This window comes from Miniopterus schreibersii (genome assembly GCF_964146895.1).
Source record: "Miniopterus schreibersii genome assembly, chromosome: 16".
In the NCBI taxonomy this organism is placed as follows: Eukaryota; Metazoa; Chordata; class Mammalia; order Chiroptera; family Miniopteridae; genus Miniopterus; species Miniopterus schreibersii.
This window is the reverse complement of record NC_138116.1, coordinates 28,073,035-28,094,835: the sequence shown is the minus strand read 5'-3', so window position 1 is coordinate 28,094,835 and position 21,801 is coordinate 28,073,035. Positions and strand designations below refer to the sequence as shown.

The following is a 21,801-nucleotide window of genomic DNA, read 5'->3' as shown; positions in this document are numbered from 1 at the left end:
CTGAGACAGATTATATAACTTGTCCCAGGACACACAGCTGGCAAATAGGACTCAAAGCCAGTGCTCTTTATGAAACACCACAGCGCTCCTGTGTGTTAGGGACTCTGGGGCTGGACACAGTCTGTGGCCTCCGTACAGAGATCTCTGAACTGCAAAGCAGAAGCAGTGGCTATGGAGTTTCCACCTCACCCCTACCGCTCCTGCTCCCCTCACACACAGCCCTTGCCAGGAGGCCCGCCTCTGGCTAATGCTGTTCTTTTTGGAGAGCCCCCAGCAAGTCTGGGAGCCCCCATGGGATGCTCTACCTTAGAGACAGACCCTGGTTAACAAAGGGGCAACTGGGAATTTATTTGCAGGAGAAATGTTGGGGAGAAGGAAGTTGAGAGCCAGGAGCCAGAGTGAAAGGGACAGAAAGCTGGAAAGCTGTGTGTGTGTGTGTGTGTGTGTGTGTGTGTGTGTGTGTGTGCTGGTGCTGCTGACAGCACCCAGCTGGTGACTCCTTGACCATAACAAAGTGCTACCTTGTTGGTCAATGAGAAGCCAGGGAAGGCAAAGGTGGCTTCGCGTCAGCCTGGGCCAGACAAATAGGAAGGGAACTCTGTTCTCCCCGGCGCCGGTCCACAATGCAGCATCAAGTCAGAAGGAAACCACCTTTGCGGTATTTGCTGCTTTGCATCTTTGCCTTCTTTTAATTCAGAGCACAATGAGGAGTTATGAGGGGGGCACATTTTTGATGTCAGTTATACTTACTAGGATTCAACAGAAAGGGTCCTTCCCTTTTTGTGTTTTAGCTCTTTTAAAAAAAAATTGTTATTTATTGATCTTAGGGAGGGAGACAGACAGAGAGAGAGAAGCGTGGGTTTGCCGTTCCACTTATTTATGCATCACTGGCTGCTGCCTGTATGTGCTCTGACCAGGACGACCCGCAACCTCGGTGCCTGGGGAGGACGCTGTAACCGACTGAGCTACCCGGCCAGGGCTCCAGTTCTTGCTGCCACTTGGTTCTTTGTATTCCTGGGCTGTTCATAAAGACAGCTTGGACTTTAACACGAAAAAAAAATGGGAAGGCTGTGGAATTTCCACCTCACCGCTACTGACTTAGAATGAGAGAACTTAGGAGCCAGCAGACGCAGGCGGCCGTGGCGGCAGAAGTTGCGGCTGGCAGGTCTTCGTTCGGGTTCGCAGACGTGAGCCCGGGAGCTCCGGCCGGAATCTCGCGGCGCGGCGACCTCGAGCAGGGCGAGCCAAGCGGACGGCGGCGGCCACGGGGCCCGCCCGGTGGGCGCGCTGGCGAGCCCCGGCCTCGAGCAAACCCCCGGCCGCGGGCGGCGGTAACCTGGCCGAGCAGGTTCCGGGGGCCCAGGCGAGCTCCGCCCACCGAGCGCCCCCTGGGCGGGGCGTCGCCGGGGCCCGCCGCGCGGCCATTGGTCGGCACCGCCCAGCCACCTGCCCCTACCTTGGGGGGCGTGGCTACCTGGGCCCGCCCCCGGAGGCGCGGGTCCTCGAGCGGCGCTTCCTCTTCTTCAGGCCCCGCCCCCGGCTCCAGGCCCCGCCCCGTCGATCCCGGGTCGCGGGCGCCTCGTGATGTCACGGCAGCTTTGATACAAAGAACCCTCGGGCCCACGCGGGTCTCCCGGCAACCGGCGCGGGTGGGGGCGGGGCCGGCGTCTTCAACCGGTGCGGAACCGAGCGCAGTGCCGCGGCGCGGCGGGGGCTGCTCCCGCTCTCCGCGCGCTGCCCGCCACGTCCCTGCCCGCCCCGCCGCCCCGCCGTCCGCCCGCTCCTGCTCCTCCGCAGCGCACCGACCCGCGGCCAGATCGGGGATGCGCACCCCGCCGGCCGCCGGGGGCCAGGTAAGCGGCGGCCGAAGGGCTCGGGCTCGTGGGGCTCCGGCGACGCGCACCTGGCCCTGCCCGCGCGCGGCCCCTGGGCCGGGGAAGTTGCCCGAGCGCGGAACTTCGCCCGCTGCCCTGGCGCCAGCTCGCGCCCCGGGAGTGCCCGCCCTCGCGGCCTTGGCCGGGGGGGTCGGGTTACCTGCACCCGGGCTCGCTCGGCCGCGGCGGAGAAGCCGGAGCGGCTGCCGCCCGCTCGGGCCCTGTGCCTGCAGCCAGGTGCGAGGGTGGGCAGGACGAGCTCCGGGGCGCGGGCAGAGGTGGCCGCTGCATTCTTAGGCGCAGTTTCGCAAAGTTGTTTTAGGGGCACGTAGTTGCCTGGGAAAGGGGCTTGTTTGTCCCGACGCCTCCTTTGGGACCCTCTCCTCCCACCGCCGCTCCCAGCGCGCCTGCCCTCCCGGGACGCCGTTGCCGCAGCTCTGCGCTCGCCCCCGCCGAGCCCTGAAGCCGGCTGCGCGCGAGGGAAGTTTTCCCGCAGCTCTTGGCGGCCGCACGGAGCCTGTTCCACCGCTCCTCTCATCTCTCCGAGGGGCTCTGCCGGGCTCGAGGGAGGGCCAGCCTAGTTCGGGGTTTGGGGACAAGGGCCTTGCCCCTTCCCAGCCGAGATGCTGCCGAGGCCGAAGGTGCTCGTGACTCCCACCCTTTCGCTCCCCAAGAGTCAGCGGGTCTCTCCCAGCGGTTGTTGCCGCTTCTCTGCGTATGACAAGCGTCCTGGTGGAGCAGCCTCTTGGAGAACCGTGTCTGTGCTGTGGGAACTTGGTCCCTATTCAGCCTCGGACTTTTTTTCCCTTGTCATCCCTGCTCGCCCACCAGTGTACCTCTTTCCCCATTTCCCCTTCTCCCTAGCCTTGCTCTTCCACAGATGGCTGGATGTGACACATCACTGGGCCCCGAGGGACCTGTCAGTGTTCCTTGACGAACTTATTTCTAGGTCACCTTCCTGCACTCAGCCTCTGCGTCCTGGTGTAGCAAACCCCTGGGCTGGTGGTGTCTGGTGATCACCACATCCCTGTCCACCCTTCCTGGTGGCAGCTGCTAATTGCTTGGGCTCCTGGGAAGGGGGTGGGGCGGGCCATCCTCTGGGGCATCCCTAGGTCCTTCCTCTGGTGAAATGTGTTTACAGTGATGTCAGGTTATGGAAAAAGGAATCTCAGATGGGGGCAGGGTTACCAGTTGTGTGCCTTTCAGACCTCTGCAGTAGGGATCTCTGCCTCCCTCCCTTTCTACCTCTCTATAACCATCTAACTCAGCCTTGGTGGAGTCCTGTGAGAGACACTGCCCTTGACTAGGGTCTTGTCACTTGCCCAGCACTGGCTTACCCAAGCTACAAAGCTGGCACTCATGAAATGCTAATTATGTATCCAGGGGCTACTATACACAGCCGTTTCCCTGCCCTTAAGATGTTTGTAGGCAAGTGGGAGACTTAAAACTTGGGTCGAATTGCTTGAGCAAGTTGATCTGGGTTGTCTTCTGAGGTCCCTGTCAGGTCCCCCGGTGTGTGCCCTGGAGGAATGAGGGAAGCCCGTGAAGAACTTGGAACTTGAGTAGCTTGGGCAAATGCCTACTGGGGGACAGCTTTGTAATTTTGGGGACCCAGGGCTTTGGTGGAGGGGGTGGGTTGGATGACTAAGGCCAGCATGAGAGATAAGATTGTGCCTAGGGGCGGGACTAAATTAGCCAGGCCAGGTGAGCAGGCTGGGTGGTATGACCTTTGTCCCAAGGAAGATCAGTAGAGACTCCCTGGAGTCCATTGGGGAGGCTTTGGGCTGCAGCTTGAGAACTTCCTGGTGGATATTCCTTTGCCCCCCCACTCTCCCTCCCACTTTCCCTCTCTTCAGAGCATTTGTGCCCTTCCCTAAAGCACACTGGCCCCTTCATAGTTCTCTCCCCTCCTGGTGAAACCAGCTGCCCCCACACCCAAAAAGCTCTCTCTTTGGCTGTTCACCTGGGACCCTCACAGTTCTTCGTGTAACTCCACCCCCCACCCAACCCTCCCACCAAAGTGGCTAGAAACTTCCTTTCCAATGGCTGCACTTCCTCCTCTGATGTGGCCTGTTATGCCGAGAGATATTTCACAATTGAGCCTGCTTTGAAGGGGCTTCACAATTTCACTTCACTTTATATTAATTTTAGGTGTGAGTCAGAGGAGGTGGAGGGGGTGTAAGAGGCTCCCAATAAAGTAGCAGGTGAGCAATTCCTGGAAGGCAGGCATCTCAGGGACTTGGACAGGGGAGGCATAGCCTGAACTAGCCCTCTGTCCCACGGGACAGGGCTCATTGGGTTTTGAAAAGGAAGCACGTTTATCTAGTCTGCCTGCTGCCTGGTATTGAGAGTGGGGCATGGTGCCTTGGCCTGGCCAGGTGTGCGGATTCTGGGGTTGGGCTCTGTTTTCCTCCAGGTCTACTCCGCTGGCCCTGGACTCAGTAACTGGGCATTAAGTCACCGGCCTCTCAAATGAGGAGGACCGCTCAGGTCTTCCTACTGCCTGGTCTCCAAGCTGGATTAAAGGGTGGTTCTGCCCCACCAGCTGGGCACCACGAGACAGGCATGTTGGTTTAGCCAGCCCACCTTGTATCCTGCTGGACACTGTGTGATCCTCTGTCCTGGGTGTGGTATGGCAGTCTCCTCCATCAGACGGCAGGGGAGCAGGTAGAGTAGAAATCAGGGGGCACCTGATACGGCCAAGCCACAACCTAGATTCCCAGGAGGAGAGCGGGAGGACAGTACAGTTGGTTCTAGCACCTCATTAGCACAAAGTGTATTTCCTTGCTCTGCCCACTTCAGATCATTGCTGTTGAAGGTTTGGGCATTAAGGCATTTCTTGGGAGAGCTGTCTGTGTGTGGTCATTGCTGCGTGGACTTTCCTGACCTCAGCCTGGGTCAGAGCAGATAAGCCTGTCCATGTGAGTGTGGAAACAGTTCTTGCCAGAGTGTTATTTCCACCACATAAGTGGATACCAGCAAAAACCACCCAGGCGATGGGCACTAAGCTGGCAGAGCGCCGTTGGGGTGATCTCCCTGTTCCCACTGGTCAGTCCTGTCGGGTGCCGCAAGTTCAGCACTTGAGACCCACAGAGCAGCCGGCAGCCGGCAGCCTGTGCTTGTCAGGCTCTGGCTGGCCTCCCCTCAGGTCCCGTGTCCTTGTCTCCTTCTTGAGCTCCTGACCCTCCTGAGCCCCAGGGTGCCCAGGCCTCTCTTTACTTCCTCCACTCATGGGCAGTTGGCACAGTTCTGTGCCTTGGTCTCCTAAGGAGTCTCTGTCCAGCCCAGGTCCCGTGTGCGCGTGCATGTGTGTGTGTGTGTGTACAGGAAGGAGAAAGTAGGCACCCAGACCGTGCGCACTCTCAGAGTGTCACAGGAGGTCTGAAGCAGCAGTGTGCTGGTCCAGAGCTGTGGCGTCGGGTGACCTCTGGCCCCAGCTCCACCTAGTAGACCGGTACTGGTGACGCCGACGTTTCTAACCCCCCTTCTTGACTTCCTTCAAGAAATGGGAAGTCTTCTGACTGTGGGGCATATTTTTAATTGACCCAGCCCGCTTCATCTTCCCAGTGAAGTGGATTCTTTCCTGCAGTGTAAACATGGTTCAAATGAAAACAAAAGCTCTGTAGCTGCTCTTAGGACCATCTAGGGCTCTGCTCCGGGGAGCTTTTCTTTTTTAAGGGGTCAAGAAGAGGAAGACCTAAGCAGAAGGCGAGTGTAGAGCGTGGGTGGGGGTTCTCTGATCCTTGAGTTGTTTTGTCACCCTCAATTCTGCAAGCCTATTACCATAGAAACGGAAGCCACCTTTCAGATGGCCTGTGCTGTCTGCAGTGGACACAGAGGTCTGCTCCTCACTGCAGACTTCCTTTCCACTCCCTCTTGGGATAGGAGAGAAAGGAGGAGCAGGTTTGTCCTTCCTGATCACTGGTTTCCCTGGGAGAAATACCTACCTTAAAACACAGGTGCCTTCACCTCATGTTCAGTGCCTGTTAAAGTAGGAAGAAAAAAAAAATTGGAGTCAGAAAATACATGGATCTAGATCCTGGCTCTGCTGCTTGCTAGTCGTGGGCCTTTGGGCAAGCTGCCTCGCCTTTCTGAACCTCAGTTTCCCCATCTGTAGAATGGGATTGATAATGGTATCTACCTCAAAGGGTGATAATGAAGATAAAATGAGCCACTGTGACCTAAACGGCCCAGAGTGGGTTTGGCACTTGCTCAGTTGGCAGCCGATGGGTGGTTAGGTAGCTGGAGAGGCAGGATAGTGTAGTGCTCAAGAGCTTAGACTCGGGTCAGGCGTCGGGGTTCAGATGCTGGCTCAGCCAGGTGCTATTTTTGGAATCTTTGGCAAATTATTTAACCTCTCTGTGCCTCGATTTCCTCATCTGTGAAGTGAGGATGACACTAGTATGTCCCTCAAGGTTGTTATGTGAATCAAGTATGTAAATGTATGAAAAGCACTTAAAACATATGAGTGAGCTGTGCAGGTGCAGGTGCAGGTTTAGTTCCTGCAAGCTTCTGCTGGTTTGATTCTTAGCACCTAACAGAATTTCTTGCAGGGACGATGTCAACACTGAAACAGGAGGGTGGCATGGCAAAAACTTCATTACCTGGGGGCGAGTACAGGAGGAATAAAACTCCACTTCTCAGCGTCTGTGTTTTTAAATCAACTCAGCCTCTACAGGTGCCGACTGGGGGGCCAGAGTGAAGTGACTGGTACCCGTGTGGCAATGTGTGACTGAGATGCAAAGCAAGTCTGAGGTGACAGCCATCTCCCCGGAGCTTGGTGTGGGGCTACACCTGGTCCTTCCTCCCAGAGGCTGCCTGCTCTGCCAGGCCATGGCTTGTCCACCAAGGAGAGGGGCCTGCACCTCTGCCCACCTGCCCTTCACCTCTAGCCAGGGCCTGCCTACCTGTCCACCTATGCCCAGCTGGAAAGCCAGCTTGAAGCAGTGCTGCCCACCTGCCCGCCTGCCAGCCCACAGTACCTGCCTTATTAAAGCACTGCGGCTCTGGCTGGCTGCACGCCCCAGGAGACATGGAGGGGAGCCAGACAGAAAGGTGCAGACTGTGCAGCCACCCGCCACATTGGGTGACTGCCCCTGGTAGTTTTCCAAGGAGCAAACCTACCTGTTCATCTAGCTTGGCTGCTCAGAGGTCTGCAGCTCAGCTAGCTTCACCTCAGTGGTGGGTAGTGGTCAGGACAACCTCTACCTAAGTCACCTTGAATTGATGGTCTCTTGGCAAAATGAGGGCTCTTGTTGACAAGGCAGGCCTGGCTAGCACATTGTTGTGTGATTATCTGCAAGACTGCATCAGTTACTAGCAAAGAAGGGTCTTGCAGCAGCAGGGCTGTGTGTATGTGTGTGTACATGTGCATGCGTGGAGTTGTCATCCACCCTTCAGTACACACACACCATCTAGGGAACTGTGACTGAATCCCCATCCCCCACTTATACTCACATTGTATTTTATAGATTCTAAGACACTTTTTTTTTCACATTTTAACATCTTAAATTGGAATGTGTTGTGCATTCACTGGTGTGTTATAATTTAATTGACAGTGCCTGTTCTTTCTTGGTGTACTCGAAATAACAGTGCATCTTAAAATCAAAGGCATCTTGGATTTAATGAAACTCAAAAACTAGGTAACCTCTAGAGAACTTACATAATTTGCCCAGTTTTTTCAAGGAAGGGAGTAGAGCCACCTTGTAGTGGTGGTAGGATTTATGAAAGGACACTATGGTGTGGTTCAAGGGAATGAGCTTGAACACCAAGCAGACCAGGGCTCAGATTCCGGCTTTACAACTCACCAGCTGTGTGACCTTGGGAAAGTAGAGCAACCACTCTGAGTCTCAGGTTTCTTCTTCCACTGAACATGAATCATGGCTCCATAGTCAGCATGATTGTGTACAAGGAACCTTTCCCTGTTTCTCTCTTCCTGGGTATCAGCTAAAGTCACATTGCTCCATTTGCTGGGTTAAAGGGAAAGTGAAGGCAGGGAGTGGCTCACTGGCCTTCCCAAGGTAGCAGAAACTGTGGTGTTATGTACCGGGGCTTTCTGACTCAGTTTACAATCCTTGAACATATCTTTCCTTCCTTCCATCCTCCTACCATTTTGCCTGAGTTTTCATTTTCACATGTGTTTCCTTTTAGCAATTTTCTTTCAAATCTCTCCCCTCTTCCTTTCTGTAAAATCTTCCCACATGTAGCCTGTTTGAAGCTCCTTGTGGTGGGAAAGGGGAGGGGGCTGTGCCCGTGGCCAGGGTGGCACAGGCCCCAGCAGCCTCAGCTGACAGTAGTCAGTGGTCACGTGTGCTGTGGTCCCTGCGACTTTCAGTTCAGGTGTAAGTCCTGCTCCCATGGCCTGCAGGGCTCAACCTAAGAGACTGCTCCAGTGCCAATAGTGTTTGGTATTCCCTGTACCCCCTTTGTGTTAAAATCGGACCTTGTTTAGATCCCAGCTCCGCTTTGGCTCTGTGACCTTATGCAAGTTACTTAACCTCTCTGAATCCCAGTTTTCTCATCTGAATGGTGACTGATGCACAGAAACATCTGGCACATGATAGCTGCTTAACAGATGTGTTTTTCACTGGTCTTCCCCAAATGTTTAAGACTCCTGTGTTTCTTTAGCTAGGCACCAAGGACTCTGGGAGTGCCAGTTGACAATGTTGCTCCAAATAGATGGAGGAGTTCTGAGCAGGAAACAGCTCAGGTGAAAACAGGGACCTGTGTGAGCATGAAGTGTCGGGCAGGATGGCTGGGCTGCAGGGGGAGGGAATGGGGTGAGCAGTCAGTACCTGGGGACCTGTGAGGATGAGACTGATGAGGTGGCTGCTCACTAAGGTAGGAGCAGGACTGGGGGACCTGTGGGCTGAGTTGGAGGTCCAGGAGACAGCCACATGGGGATGTCTAGCTGAAAGATGCTGCCTGAAGGGAGACTTTCAGGCAGGCTGTGGTCTTAAACCTTGTTTTCATCAGAGGTCCCTCTCTGCGTCACTCCCTCTTGAGATCCTGATGTAAGCCAGTAGCCCACCTTCCTCAGGTTTGTGCACGGTGTCGGGTCTGCAGCCCCCTCCTTGATGAGGTGGTGTTTGGTTTCTGGCATGAGGATGCACCTCAGTCCTTCCCAAGTACCAAGGTGTGTAATGAATGAATCCAGCACTAAGAAACGGGCGGCGGGTGGGACAGGCTTTGCTTACAAAGAGCCGTGGGTCCTCTGGGACCCCGAGGAGGCAAGGCTGCCACACAGCCCCTGGCTGGGGACAGAGAACCATGGGTTAGCTGTGCCAAGGCTGGGTGGAAGGTTCCTTCTCTCCTTAAAATGATACATGAGGGGAGGGGGAGGCCCCAACCTGGCCTGTGCCACCTCCCCCAGTGTCCCAGGAAGAATCACAGGAGCAGAGAAAGGACATACTGGGGAGAGTGTGCCCAGAGATGGTTGCAGGGCTCAAGAAGCTCAGTTCTGGGCTGCGGGGCCGGGGGTGGGAGGTGGAGTATCCATTTGGGGCTTGTTTAGGGTCAGGCATTTGTGGCAAAGGGAGGAATTGTTTCAGACATAGGAACAGCATGTGCCAAGGCGTGGGGGTGGCGATAAGTCAGACAGGACCTTGGGGTGTGAGGGAGGGGGTGGCAGTATCGTGGCCTGAGGGCTGTGTGCTGGCTGAGCCGCCAGGGCCTGGTTCTGTGGCCCGTGGGAGCCCATAGGCTCCCGGAAGGGGTTTGATAGACTTTCACTAGCCTCAGGCTCTCCAGGGGCCTCCTACCTTCTGAGCCCCAAGCTGTGGCTCATGGTCAGACCTTGTGCTCTCTCACCTGTCCCCACTGCGGGAGAGCCTGGGAAGGGACCTGAGCTGGTTCAGCCTGCCCTGGCCTGTGGCCCCAAAGCTGAGCTCTGGCCAGCTAGGCTCTGGCCAGCCCCGGTGCAAGGCAGCAGCCCCTGGGACGCACAGCCTGGGTAGCTGGACCTGGCCAAGGCTGAAGGACAAAAAGGGACACCTGGACTGAGCCTGCAGGAGCACTGCTGGGGCTCTGGGCTGATGGGTGGTGCTGGGAGATTGTAAAAACAGGGCTCCGGGAGCGGGGGGGGGGGGGGGGCGAGGAGGAGGAGAGGTGCCCTGCCCTGTCATTGGCCCTCCTGATCCTGATCTGTCTGCTCCCTGAGGGCAGGTCACGGGGAGCTTGGCCATTAGATGCAGGTGAACATTGGCACTCTGCTTGGTCTGCAATGCCGGAGGGTTTCTGTGGCAAAGGGTGGGGCGGGTACCTGCCCTGGCTTTAGACTATTGGGCAGGGGCAGCACTGCCCGGGTGTGCCCTGAAGCAGGCAGTGGCCTCTCCCTGGAAAGTCCATGTCCCCTTGTTGGAGGGTGCCCCGCTGAAGGAATGCTGCTCGGTTCACCTGGTGGACGGCTGAGAGCAGTGAGCGGGCCCGAGCCACTGCTTTCCCGGCCGGGCCTTCCCTTGAAGCTCCTCTTATCACCGTGATAAACCACGGAGCCCCCAAAGCAAGCCCCGCAGGCTCTTACTGTGGGAGTAATTAAGCACTCACTTCAAAAGCCACATCTTTAAAAGCTATAATTTGTAACCCAAAATAGCTGCCAGGAGATGTTCAGAGAGCCAGGGAACCCTTGATGTGCTCCTTTCAACTGGAGCCTGTTAATTGGCTTTTGACATTGGAGTTGCCCCACCTGGCTGGGTGGGAACCGGAGCTTCCCGCGGGTCCTTGGGAGATCTTTTTCCAGAATTGAGATGGGGTGATTGACGTTAGGGGTTCACGACTCGGGTTCACATGGTCCTACCTTTTTGTATGATGACAAAGGGGCATAGAGAGAAAAGCCACAGCGTAACTTCAGGGGAAAGCGGATTAAACTCCGGACACCATGCCCTTGTCTGTCAGGAGGAGACAGCATGTACTTGCTGGGACTTGGGGGAAGAAAACCAGACCCCCCAGTAAAGCACACAGCAGATGCTGGCCCCGCGGCCTGTGCTCCGAGTGCTACCTTCCTTTCCTTTCTCAGGTGCGGCTCCACCGCCACCGATGTAGACAGAAGGTCTGTGTATGCATCTGGTAGGTGGATGCGGGGAACTCAGCTAACAGGAAGCACCTCCCGACCTGCAGCGTCTGTTGGCTGACATGCCTGGAATTCTTGGGGCTGGCTGCTAGGTTTGGTTTCCAGATGTGGAAGCAATTTAAGTTCTGTTTTCATAATCCCCAACAGTTTGTCTCAAAGTCCACGTTCTCATTTGAAAATCAGGACTGTTGGCTCTGTTTGGGGGGAAGGGCATAGACGGCTTCAGGGGACCTCTCTGAATCCTTTTTGTTCAGGAGGTAGGTTCAGTGGGGCACTCAGATCTGGGACCCAAGGCTTTGTTGGGACAGTCACCCCCACCAAAGGCTTGGTCCCTATGGGAGCAGAAGTTGACCCTGGGGCTGCCTCCCCTGTGGGTTTTCCTTGGAGATGGGTCACTTAAGCCAAACTCAGCTACAGTATCCACCTGGCCGCTCCGTCACCATCACTGACTCTGGAAGGACAGCCTGGGGGGAGGGGACTTCAGTTCTGGATGTGTCAGAGGGAGGCTAGTGTCACAGCTGAGCAAGGTGCCCACGTGTCCCAGGAGTGGGAAGGGCCCTCCTTCCCAAAGTGACCACAACAGAGGGAAGACATCTGCTCTGTATTTCAAGTAGCCAGAAATACTGCCTGGCATGGAGCAACTGGTAATATCTTGCTCAATTACTGAGCGCTGCTGGTCACAGAGGTGGCCTGACCCAGGACCGGAGGCTCTGTGGTTCGAGCTTGTGGTTCCAGGGCTAACTGCTGGTCTCCTCTCTTGTAAACCAATCACCGTTTAGGTAAAATAACTTTGACATTTGTATTATAACTACACTAAATACAGTTCTGGGCAAATAAAAATTGTCTTTGCAGCTTTAAATGGCTCTGGCTGAACTGCACATACACTTATTTAAAAGGAAAACATACCTATATACAGAGAGAACACAAGAAATGGGAATAATTTCCTGAGATTCATATATAAGTAGTGTTTACGAACATCATCCTGAAAATCATAGATTCAGCAAGCTTCAGTTTCAGCAAACTATAGTCTCTTTAGAAGCAGCAGTACCTCCAAATGACCATGAAAGAGAAGTCAGTATTTCTTTCTTTCTTTCTTTTTTAAATATATCTTGATTGATTTCAGAGAGAGGAAGGGAGAGAGAGAGAGAGAAACATCATTGATGAGAGTCATTGATCGGCTGCCTCCTGCACGCCCCCCTGCTGGGGATCAAGCTGCAACCTGGTGCCCTGACCAGGAATCGAACCACGATCTCCTGGATCCTAGGCCAATGCTTAGCTGCTGAGCCACACCAGCCAGGCCGTCAGTATTTCTTTTGAGAAGGGACCAAACCAAACAGGAACCCCAAGTCTCTTACTGAGGTTCTGGGGATCCAGTAGTTCTCTGGAGGTTTAGTTGAATTGACCTAAAGGAATTTTCTTAATTATCGGGGGGAGGGGGGAAGGGGCTGAAAACTCCAGCCCGAGCTGAGGGGTTTCATGCAGGCTTCTTGGAAGGAGAAGGGAAGTGTATTTGTTCTCTAGGTCACTGCAGCAAAGGACCGCAGACTGGGTGGCTTGAACTACTGAAATTATGATGATGATGATGATGATTATTATTCACAAGTCTGGAGTCTACCATCCAAGATCAAGGTGTCGGCAGGGTTGGTTTCTTCTGAGGCCTCTCTTCTTGGCTTGCAAATGGTTGTCCTCTCCCTGTCTTTAGATGGTCTTTTGCGTGTGCGTGTCCGTGTGTGTCCGTGTCCCCTAATCTTGCTGGTCATATTGGATTAGGGCCCATCCTAATGTCTTCATTTTAATTTAATTCTTTCTTTAAAGACCTTCTCTGCAAATATGGTCACATTTAAGGCGCTGGGGGTTGGGACTTCAACCTATAAATTTGTGAGAAGCAGAGAGCTGCTCTGGAACTGTCGTCCTCGGGGAGAAGGAAGAGGGGGTTGAGCAGAGCCTGGACCCCAGGAAACCTGAGGGGTGCGGCTCTACCTTTGGGCAAAGGTTCACCATTGGTGGGGGGCCCCCTGGGGATCTCTCTGCTCCAAATGCTGTATTTGCAAAAGTTTCTAAGGAATGTTATGACTTGTGTGTAGTTCACTTTCTGGAGACGCTCACTCTTACAGCTTGAGCCACATGTCCCCCGCATCCGGGTGAACTTGAGCTGATCATTTGGGACCTAGACCTTCCCATGGCCTTATTTACCCACCCTCGGAGGTCATGGTGGTTCCCCAGCCTCCCTGCTGCTGTTGAGTCTCCGTCTAGGATGGGGGTAAGGACGGCTTCGCTTCTTCATGTTCCTTTTAAAGAGAGCTAAACTTGTCAGGGATTTTACACTTTTCCTTAACGAGTTCAGCAAGTTTGGGGCAAGTATCTTTCCTGTTTTATGTACATAAGATTTATTTCTAACATACTGAAAAAATAAGACCTGTAAGAATTGCTTATGGGAAGCCATTGGGGATGGGGCCTGGCCACTTACAAAGTTTTGTGGAAAGCAGTGCTCTGCAGTGGTTCACAGCGTCCCTCCCCAGATGCCTTGGCTCCAGAGCCCACTATAGCCCTTCCGATGGCCATGACTCCATCAGCCACCCAAACCAGCCCCTGCAACCAAGTCAGGCCGTCACGGAGCTGGTCGAGGAGGAAACCACACCATTCATTAAGGATTTACAGGTCCCTGGTGCTCTCCAGTGCTGTAACCATATTTGCTTTATTTCTGCATATAACTTTTTTTCCGGAGCCATTTGAAAGAAAATTAGGCAAAAAAAAAAAAAGAAAGAAAGAAAATTAGGCAAGATATTATCAAAACTAAGGATGTTTCTCCTTTGTAACTACATACCATTAATAATACATGTAACAAACTCAAGCATAATTCCCTAATATCACCTAATCCATCTCTCGGCTTCCCTATTTGTCCCCAAAAGGTCTTGAACCAAGGATGACATGCAGTTTTTATGTCTCTTGATTAATCTAGAACAGTGGTTTTCACAGTGTAGTCCCGGGACGAGCAACATCCGAGAACTTTTGAGAAATGCTCTTAAAAAAAAGTATTTCAACCTATAGAAATGCACATTTTCAGACCTTACCCCAGACCTACTGAATCAGAAACTGATTCAACCTGAGTTTTAACAATTCCCCTGATTCCCATATGATTCTGGTGAAAAATTCCCCCTTTCTTTTTTATGACACTCTCCTCTTTAAAAGACCAGGCCAGTTGTCGTGTGAGGGTCCCACAAACTTTGACTATTTTCCCTGTGATGTGTGACTTGTTCCTCCATCTCCTGTTTTCCCGTTCAGTGGAAGTTAGATCCTAAGGCCTGATGAGAATCGAGTGTTGTTAAAACTACACTATACTGTGATGTTGTGTTTTTCGTATTGTATCTGTCAGTAGGCTAGTGTCTGGTTGTTTCCAGGCAGTGGTGTTAGGTTTCATAACTGCATTAAAGTGATGGTAGCCTTTTCTCCATGGTAGAGGTATGGCAGGGTGATTGGTTGGTATTTTGCAGTAATCTGTAGGGCGATTCTTTGGTATAGTACCCAATTCCTCATCAACCATTGATCTGTTTTATTCTATATTTATTGGATGTAATGTTTTGTGTCAGGTCAAGTTGGTGTTGTTCAGATCTCTGTCTCCCTCCTAATTCTCTTGTTGGCCTGTGCCATTGATTACTGAGAGAGGTGAATTAAAATCTCCAACTTCTAGTTCTAATTTTTGCTTTATATTTTTTGAAATGATGTTACTAGGTGCCTAAATGTTTATGAGTATTACATCTTGTTAAATTAATTTTTATCATTTCTTAATGCTCCTCTAGCTCTTACCCTGAAGTGTACTTTGTCTGATATTAATATAGCCCCTCCAGCTTTTGGTTGGGCTTTACATGCTGTATCTTTTTTCGTTCTTTCACTTTCCACCTGTCTGTGTACTTATGCTTAAATTATGTCTCTTGTAAGTGGCATGTAGTTGTTTTTGTAATCTAATCTGACAACATATGTCTATTAATAGGATGGTTTATTCCGTTTTCATTTAATGCAGTACTGATATGGCCGTGTTTGTTGTTTTTTATTTGTCCCAATTGAATCTTTTTTCCTCTTTTTTTTTTTCCTTTTATCCTGGATCCTTTTGGATGATTTAAGTATTTTTTATTCTGTTTTTTTTCTCCATTAGATTTTTAGTAAGACATTTTGTTTTCTTAACCACTAAGTTTTTAAGTACTCAACTGCGTTATTGGAATGGAAATGGTGTGGTGGGAATACAGGGCGCGGGTGTCTCCTGGTGGGACAGATGGCAGCACTGTGAGGTCCAGGGTCTGAGCCATAACCTAATGGGCTTGAAAAGCAGATCTCGTTGGCTCTTCCCACACCCCTGGGACTCCTGCCGCTCCTGCCTGCAGATTGTCCCTAGATGGATGCACACAGCCAGAATGCCAGCTGATTCATTTACAGTGAGAACTGCGCTCTGGCAGCGAGCTTGGACAGCCCTTCTCTCCCTGTTGTCAGGAGACTCTTGGGAATTTTGCCCTGATTGGAAGGGTGGTAGGTGAACTTGGACACAAGGGAGCTGGGTGGACATTGAGTGGTCTCATACTCTGGTGCCAGCTGAGCCAGGCCCCAGACTTTGGGGCAGGCTGTAGGTGCGGGTCAGCCAGACAGAACACCTCTGGTCTGGGCCTGCTTCAGACCCTCCCAGCCCCTTACTGGGGACACATTAGTCCCTGAATACTTCCCGTCCTTCTGCTCTGCTGCCCTTCAGGAAATTCGCCCACCTCTGTTCTTAGGTTAGCTGCCCAGGGCTACCTGACATCCCTCGTTTCGGAGTTTTCTGGGAGCTGCATCATGCCCCCCCCCCTTCCCTGTACTCCTGTGACTTTACCTTATCAGCAGCGTGTGTGTTTGGGGGACGGTGTGAGATCGGGAGAGAGACAGCTCAAGAGTTGCCATTAAAACCCTGAAAAAAGGCAGTGTGGGCTCCCACACCCCTTCCGCTGTGGTGTGTGCATAGCGGACGTGTTATCTCGCCGCCTGTGCTTGTGTCAGTGGCGTGGGAGTTCTTGAGAAACACCAGCGTGGCTCTCTCCTCCTTCATTCAGTCCCAGCCGGGGGCGCTGCCTCCAGTGGGGGCCAGGCCCAGGGCCGAACCAGGTCTGCCTAAGAGCTCAGTCTCCCCTCTGTAAAAACAGGCTGATGTGAGAATCAAACCCTCTTAGTATTTCCCTCTTGAGACTAATGAGCTCCTGAGAAAACGCTAGTTGTCACTGTTGTCCCCATCCTGGGACCTGCAGTCCACTTTGTGATGAAAGTAGAGTAGCAGTTGAGCATCCACACTGCGATCAGCTCCTGGAGGCTGTTGGGGCAGGAGCACAAGCCCAGTTGAGCGTGGTCTTGAGCCATCGGTGGTATACTCCCCCTTGTGAGGGTTCAGGAGGTGATCTGGGGGGCCCTGGCTGGAGGAGAGAGCTGAAAGTGGCCTTGACTGCCACCCCCACCAGGAGGGAGGTTGGCTAGAGGGGGTGGCTCCTGGCCACGCTCTGATCTGGCCATGGGGATGGGACCATGGCAGTCTCTCCTGTCTTGCTGACCTTAACCTCCCCCCACACCCCTACCCCAAAGCACCAGGAAGCTTGGGTTCAAGAGTTTTGCTTTCAGTGTGAGGTCAGTCCCCATGGCTGGCCTAGACAGGCGATTAACTCTAAAGTCTTGGTACCCTGGCACTCCCAGGTTTGTCCTTGCCCTTGTGTCTGAGCCAAGCCTGAGGCACCAGTCTGCCTGTGTGGATGCTCAAGTGCCCCTTTTCCCCCACCCTCACCCCTTGACTGGCACCTGGGCAGCCCTCTCTTGAATCAGGATCTTTTATCAGCCACTGATGAGAAGCACCCCCCACCTGCAGAGCATGGCCTTCAGGGCGGGACTTGGCAGCCACAAACAGGAGCTGGGTACAGCCTGGTTTGCTTACTAATCTCTGCCACTACCATCTTTGCATGACGGGAATGGCCAAGCCACAGTGGTGTATAGAGCATCCCAGCCCCGGTATCCCCATCTCCTCCCTGTGGACCTGTGGGCATCGGCATCCGCAAGTTAGTTCCTTAAACTGGACCTCTGCTACCCATGGGAGAGACCCAGCAAGACCCTGACCAGCCTGTCACTGTTCCTGGCTGGGAGTGTGATGAGGGGTTTTGTCCCCAGCCCGGCCCCCAAGCCTGCTCTTCCTCACCCCGCAGGCTGGTTGATCACCCCCATACCTTCCCTGCAGTGCGGTTCCACACGTGCGCACTGGTGCCTGGCTGCGAGGGAAGCTGGGATGTGCCGCCCAAGCTATTTTTACCCAGCCTTGTCCCCACAGAGCTGTTCTTTGGCTCTGAGTTATTGCTTGAGAGCCAGGGCTGGGGGTGGATGAGCCAGAGCCTTGGAGCCTCCCAACTCCCTTGCCCAAGCAGCATCTCATCCTGACACTCATGAACATCAGAGACACCTTCCTAGTGGGCAGAAGACCCTAGTGGGGAGAAAAGAGGCACCTGGCATGTTTGGAGGGCAGGCTTTGCAGCTTGTGAAAGTCTGGCTTTCGGAGGCTGAACCCAGCCTATCTTCTCCCAGTGTGCCAGCAGGTTAGAGGGACAGGGTCCCGGGGACTAGGTGGTGGCCATTAGGTGAGGAGGCACCCTGGGGTGTTTTCTCCTCAATGCAGTGAAGACAATAATAGCTCAGATTTATTGAGTACTTCGTGTGTGTGTGTGTGTGTGTGTGTGTGCCTGCGCGCGCTCGTGCTTAAAACATGTACCAACTCATTTAGTCCTAATAATAGCTAACTCCATTCTATAGATGGGAAAACTGAGGCATTGGGAAGTTCAGTAAAACTAAGATCATAGAGCTTATAAGTGGTGGAACTGGGATTTGAACCCAGCCAGTCCACCTCCAGAGCTTGCTCCTAACACCACCCCTGCCCCTCTCTTCTTTGCCGTGTTCCAGCATCTGTGAGGTGTGAGGCATCGTTCTAGATTCTCTATGGCAATCCTGCCAGGTGGGTACCTCTATCCCTGTTTTGAGATGAGGCTCAGAAATGAACAACTTCTCCAGGGTCACACAGCTAACCAGTGACCAGGTGAGGATAGGCACCCAGACCTCAGGGTGGCCGTGTTGGGCTCTTCCCTGTTCGCTATGCTGCAGCACAGTTTAGTTCCACAAATCCTGGCTGATCGCCGACTGTGTGCTTTCTGCAGTGCTCACCACTGGCACTCAGATTTGGAGATCCCCATGGTTACCCCTTTAGGGTCTCCCTTCCCCCAGGGAATGTGGAAATGGGATCATCTGGCACCGGTGCCCTCTGTACATTAGCTTCCAGGAAAATTCCGAATAATTGTGTGTGGCCTGGAGGTGGGATTCCACTGGGTCCAGGTGGGTGAGGGAAGGAGCAAATGAGTCATTGAGTCTGGGCCCAGAGCCAAGAGCATGGATAGTGGAGCATTGTTGCCGCTCTGAGGGTTGGATGGTCCCCCCCGGGTACTGGTACTTGGCCTTCACTAGCCATTGAATTTAGCCCATGCCAGCTTCCTATAGAGGCAGGGGTGACTCTGGGGCCTACTAGCTGCTGAACACTGCTCTTGAGACTGGAGAGGGGACCCAGTGTGCCTCCAGGGTCCTACTTCCAGCTGGGGCCAGCTCCATCCAGCCCCAGCTGGAGACAGGGTGGGGATGTGGAGGGGACGCTGGTGGTGCAGACCTCCCCTGCCAGAGCAGCCTGTTTCCCCAACCTTGGGCCTCAGAACTCCAAAAACTGCTGGTCTTGGATGATTTCCCAGGCCCAGCCTGTCGAGGAGGGTGTACCTCCCAGCCCCATCTGAACAGGACCTCATTGACTGACCAGCCAGGACAGCTTGGTTTCTGCAGCACACAGCCCCTGACAAGGCCAGATCCAGATTTAACGTTCCCCCAGCTGCTGACTCTGAGGGGCTTGTGAAAATTATCAAGTGTGTGGCCCTGACAGTAGCCTCTGAGGTTTAGGTGACTGTCCTCATTCTCTAGGTAAGGAGGCAGGGGTTCACAGGTCACTTGCCCAAGGTCACACAGCTTGTGAACGGCCGGGCCACTCAAACCCAGTGTGCCAGGCTCCAGAGCCATGCGTGCTCTCAGCCACATTCACAAGGGTGCCCTGGGCTGCATCTGTTTTGCCTCCTTTACTTCTGGGATCCCTCCGCAGAGTGGGAGGAAGTGACCTGGACATATGTCGACCACACCTGTGTGGCCCACAGTGACTGGCCCTGTGCCCTCGGGAACAGGGAGCTCTGTGCCCAGGGTTGGCTGTGGGTCCCAAGGGAGAGCGCTAGGAAAAGAGGCCACACACAGATGTTGCCTGGTGCTACCCCCTGAGGATAGTATCCCTTCCCTAAAGCTCCCACTCCTAAAAAGACATACCCTTTCTGTGAAAAACCTGCTCCCCAGTCCCCTGGTCCTGCCACCCCTCCAGAGCAGGCCTCAGGTCCAGACCCTGCCCTGGGTGCCCTCTCGCACCTGAGGAGCACACCGCTGTAGAGGCAGATCTGGACATAGACCATGTGGCCTGGATGAGTGGGCAACTCTCTGGGCCTCGAGGTTCTCAGTATGGGAAGGCCATGAGCATGAGGTGCCCTGTGGAGTGGCATTGTCCTTTTCCCCCCACTGTCCCCACTCTCGTGGGAATGACCCCCACCCCCATCCCAGGGGCTGCCGCAGCCCAGGTTCCCTCTGCCTTGGGTTTCTCCAGGAACTCTCTGGAATCTTGCAGCTTCAGTAGAATTTGTGTCACCACCCCCGGGCGGATCAGTCTTTAGCTCCTGCACATTCCCCAGAGATCTCCCTCTTCCTGGAAGCACACCCAACCTGGCCCCACCTGCCCAGGCGGCCTGGCTGGAGGGTAGTCGCTCTCGGGCAGCCTGAGCATCTTCCCAGTCCTCCTAGAAACCCTGTGAGGACAGTATTTTCATTATGGGCGCGTTCTTCCTTTCCTTCTGTAACTTTATCTAAAAAACATAAAAGAAAGAAACAGGCTTCGAAGGGTTTCTGTGTGACTCTGGGTTCTCCCGGCCAATGAGGGGTGGCTCAGGGTGGGGCTGAGAGGCTGCCTTCCAGCACCTTCCAGCAGCTGCCTCCCTGCCTGAGGTGTGGGCATTGGAGCAGGCTGCCCCCAACCCCAGCAGCACCCCTAGCAGGCCCAGTGCTGCACTCACGCCCTTCCCCAGAGGGCCCAGGGGAGTGGGAGCTGGGCCAGGACTGAACCCCTCAGGGAGGAGCACGAGCAACAGGGACACTTTTGTCCAGGACAGATGCCAACGTGCTACGCTCCAGACTAAGTGAAGTGCTGTTAGTTAATTTTCTTATAGCTGTCTTTATGTTATTTGAATTGAGGGGAAACTACTAGAAATGGTTTTGAAGTTATAATTAAAATTTCCACTTGCCTTGGGCAAACAATTGTGGGGTGAATGAAAAGGTATTAATATAGGGAGCAGCTGACTTTAAGAGAAAAGGCTGGCATGAAAGGGAGACAGAGAAGACAGGAGGGGTGGGTGGGGGGCCTGGCCCTGGCAAGGGAAGCCTGGGTCTCTGTGCTGCCCACTGGAGCCTCATCTTCTGTGTGTCAGATGGAGACAGTGAATCCTTAATCTCTGCTCTGTGCACCTTCCAGAGCTCTCCAGGGTTGTAGTGAGAAATGAGTGGCGAGTGTGTGAGAGACAGGCGGACAGGGCTCCTTGTCAAGTGTGCAGGTCCGGGCAGATGTGGACTCTGCTCAGTCACAGCGTAAAAATACACCTCAGGAGGTGGCGGTCTCATTGGGAGGGAGGGACCCCTGTGGGGCATCTGATCCTTTTGATCCTTCTTGCTGCCCCAACTGTAGTTGAGACAAGCCACTTGAGGCCACTCTGGTTGGGACCTTGGGCAAGCTGCCAGGAGTTGGGTGGGTGCTGTGGGATGTCCGGTGAGAGGGGTCTTTTGGCCCCCACCTGCCTACCATGAGTTGGATGTCTCTGGGCAGTGTGCTGGCAGAAACTTGGCCTCTGGGTCTTGGTGTCCAGTGAGGCAAATACGGCCAGAGGCCAAGCCAGACACTCAAGCATGGAGGCTGGTCTTAATTGGCACCCTGCCTACCTTCTGGAGCAGTGTGGGCGGCACTCTCCTCGAGACCCCTGCTAATGGGTACTGTGGGGAGAGAGTGGGTATTGGTGACTCACAGTCCAGTCCCATTCCTGCCACTACTTCCCACAAGGCCCCAGGCAAGCCGCTTCACCTGTGCAGAGGGGGAGAGGAGACCCAATTCACAGGGCTGTGAAGACCGGAAAAAACGCCCATTTGCAAAGTGGCTGAGGGCTCCTGTGAGCCACACAGAGCTGGGGTTTCTAGCAGTGCCAGCTTCCCCTGCCGTGGGCCTGGGAAGGTGAAAAGCTTGCAGGCAAAGAAACAGCATGCACGTTGCCCCTCCAGGGGCCCCAGCTCCCCTCGGAGGGCTCCCTCCCCCTGCCTGCTTTCCCTTCGGGTATCCACCCTTGGCCAAGAGAGTTTCCTGGCGGGGGCAGAATTGAGCAGCACATGGAAGTTGCAGCATTAGGTGGGGTGCCTGGGCTTCATAATTAGCAATCTGTTTCTGTTATATGTGCTCTCCTCATTGTCACCAGGAGGTTTGAAAATCCATGAGGAGTGGGTTGCATCAGCGATAAGGGGAACCAAGCATGTGGCCAGAGGCAGGTGGGGACTCCAGAGGAAGGCCAGAGGACTTTTGTCTGAGCCTTAATGTCCTCATTAGTAAAATGGAGATAAGAGTCACTGTCCTGAAGAGTTGTCACGAAGCCCAAGTGGGATAATATGTCAACTCTCAGCATGTCTCCGGAAACTGGTGGCTGCTCAGTAAATGTTCGT

General features: G+C 53.9%; 1 protein-coding gene across 1 annotated transcript in view; it reads left to right on the top strand.

The window, feature by feature from the left end:
- The first annotated feature begins 1,560 nt into the window (after positions 1–1,560).
- The window catches only part of RAB11FIP4 (RAB11 family interacting protein 4), a 38,065-nt gene continuing 17,824 nt past the window's right edge, over positions 1,561–21,801 (top strand). Inside the window, exon 1 of the mRNA XM_081162463.1 lies at positions 1,561–1,853. Coding sequence (XP_081018589.1) covers positions 1,824–1,853 — 30 coding nt within the window. The 5' untranslated portion in view covers positions 1,561–1,823. The remainder of the gene's footprint in view (positions 1,854–21,801) is intronic.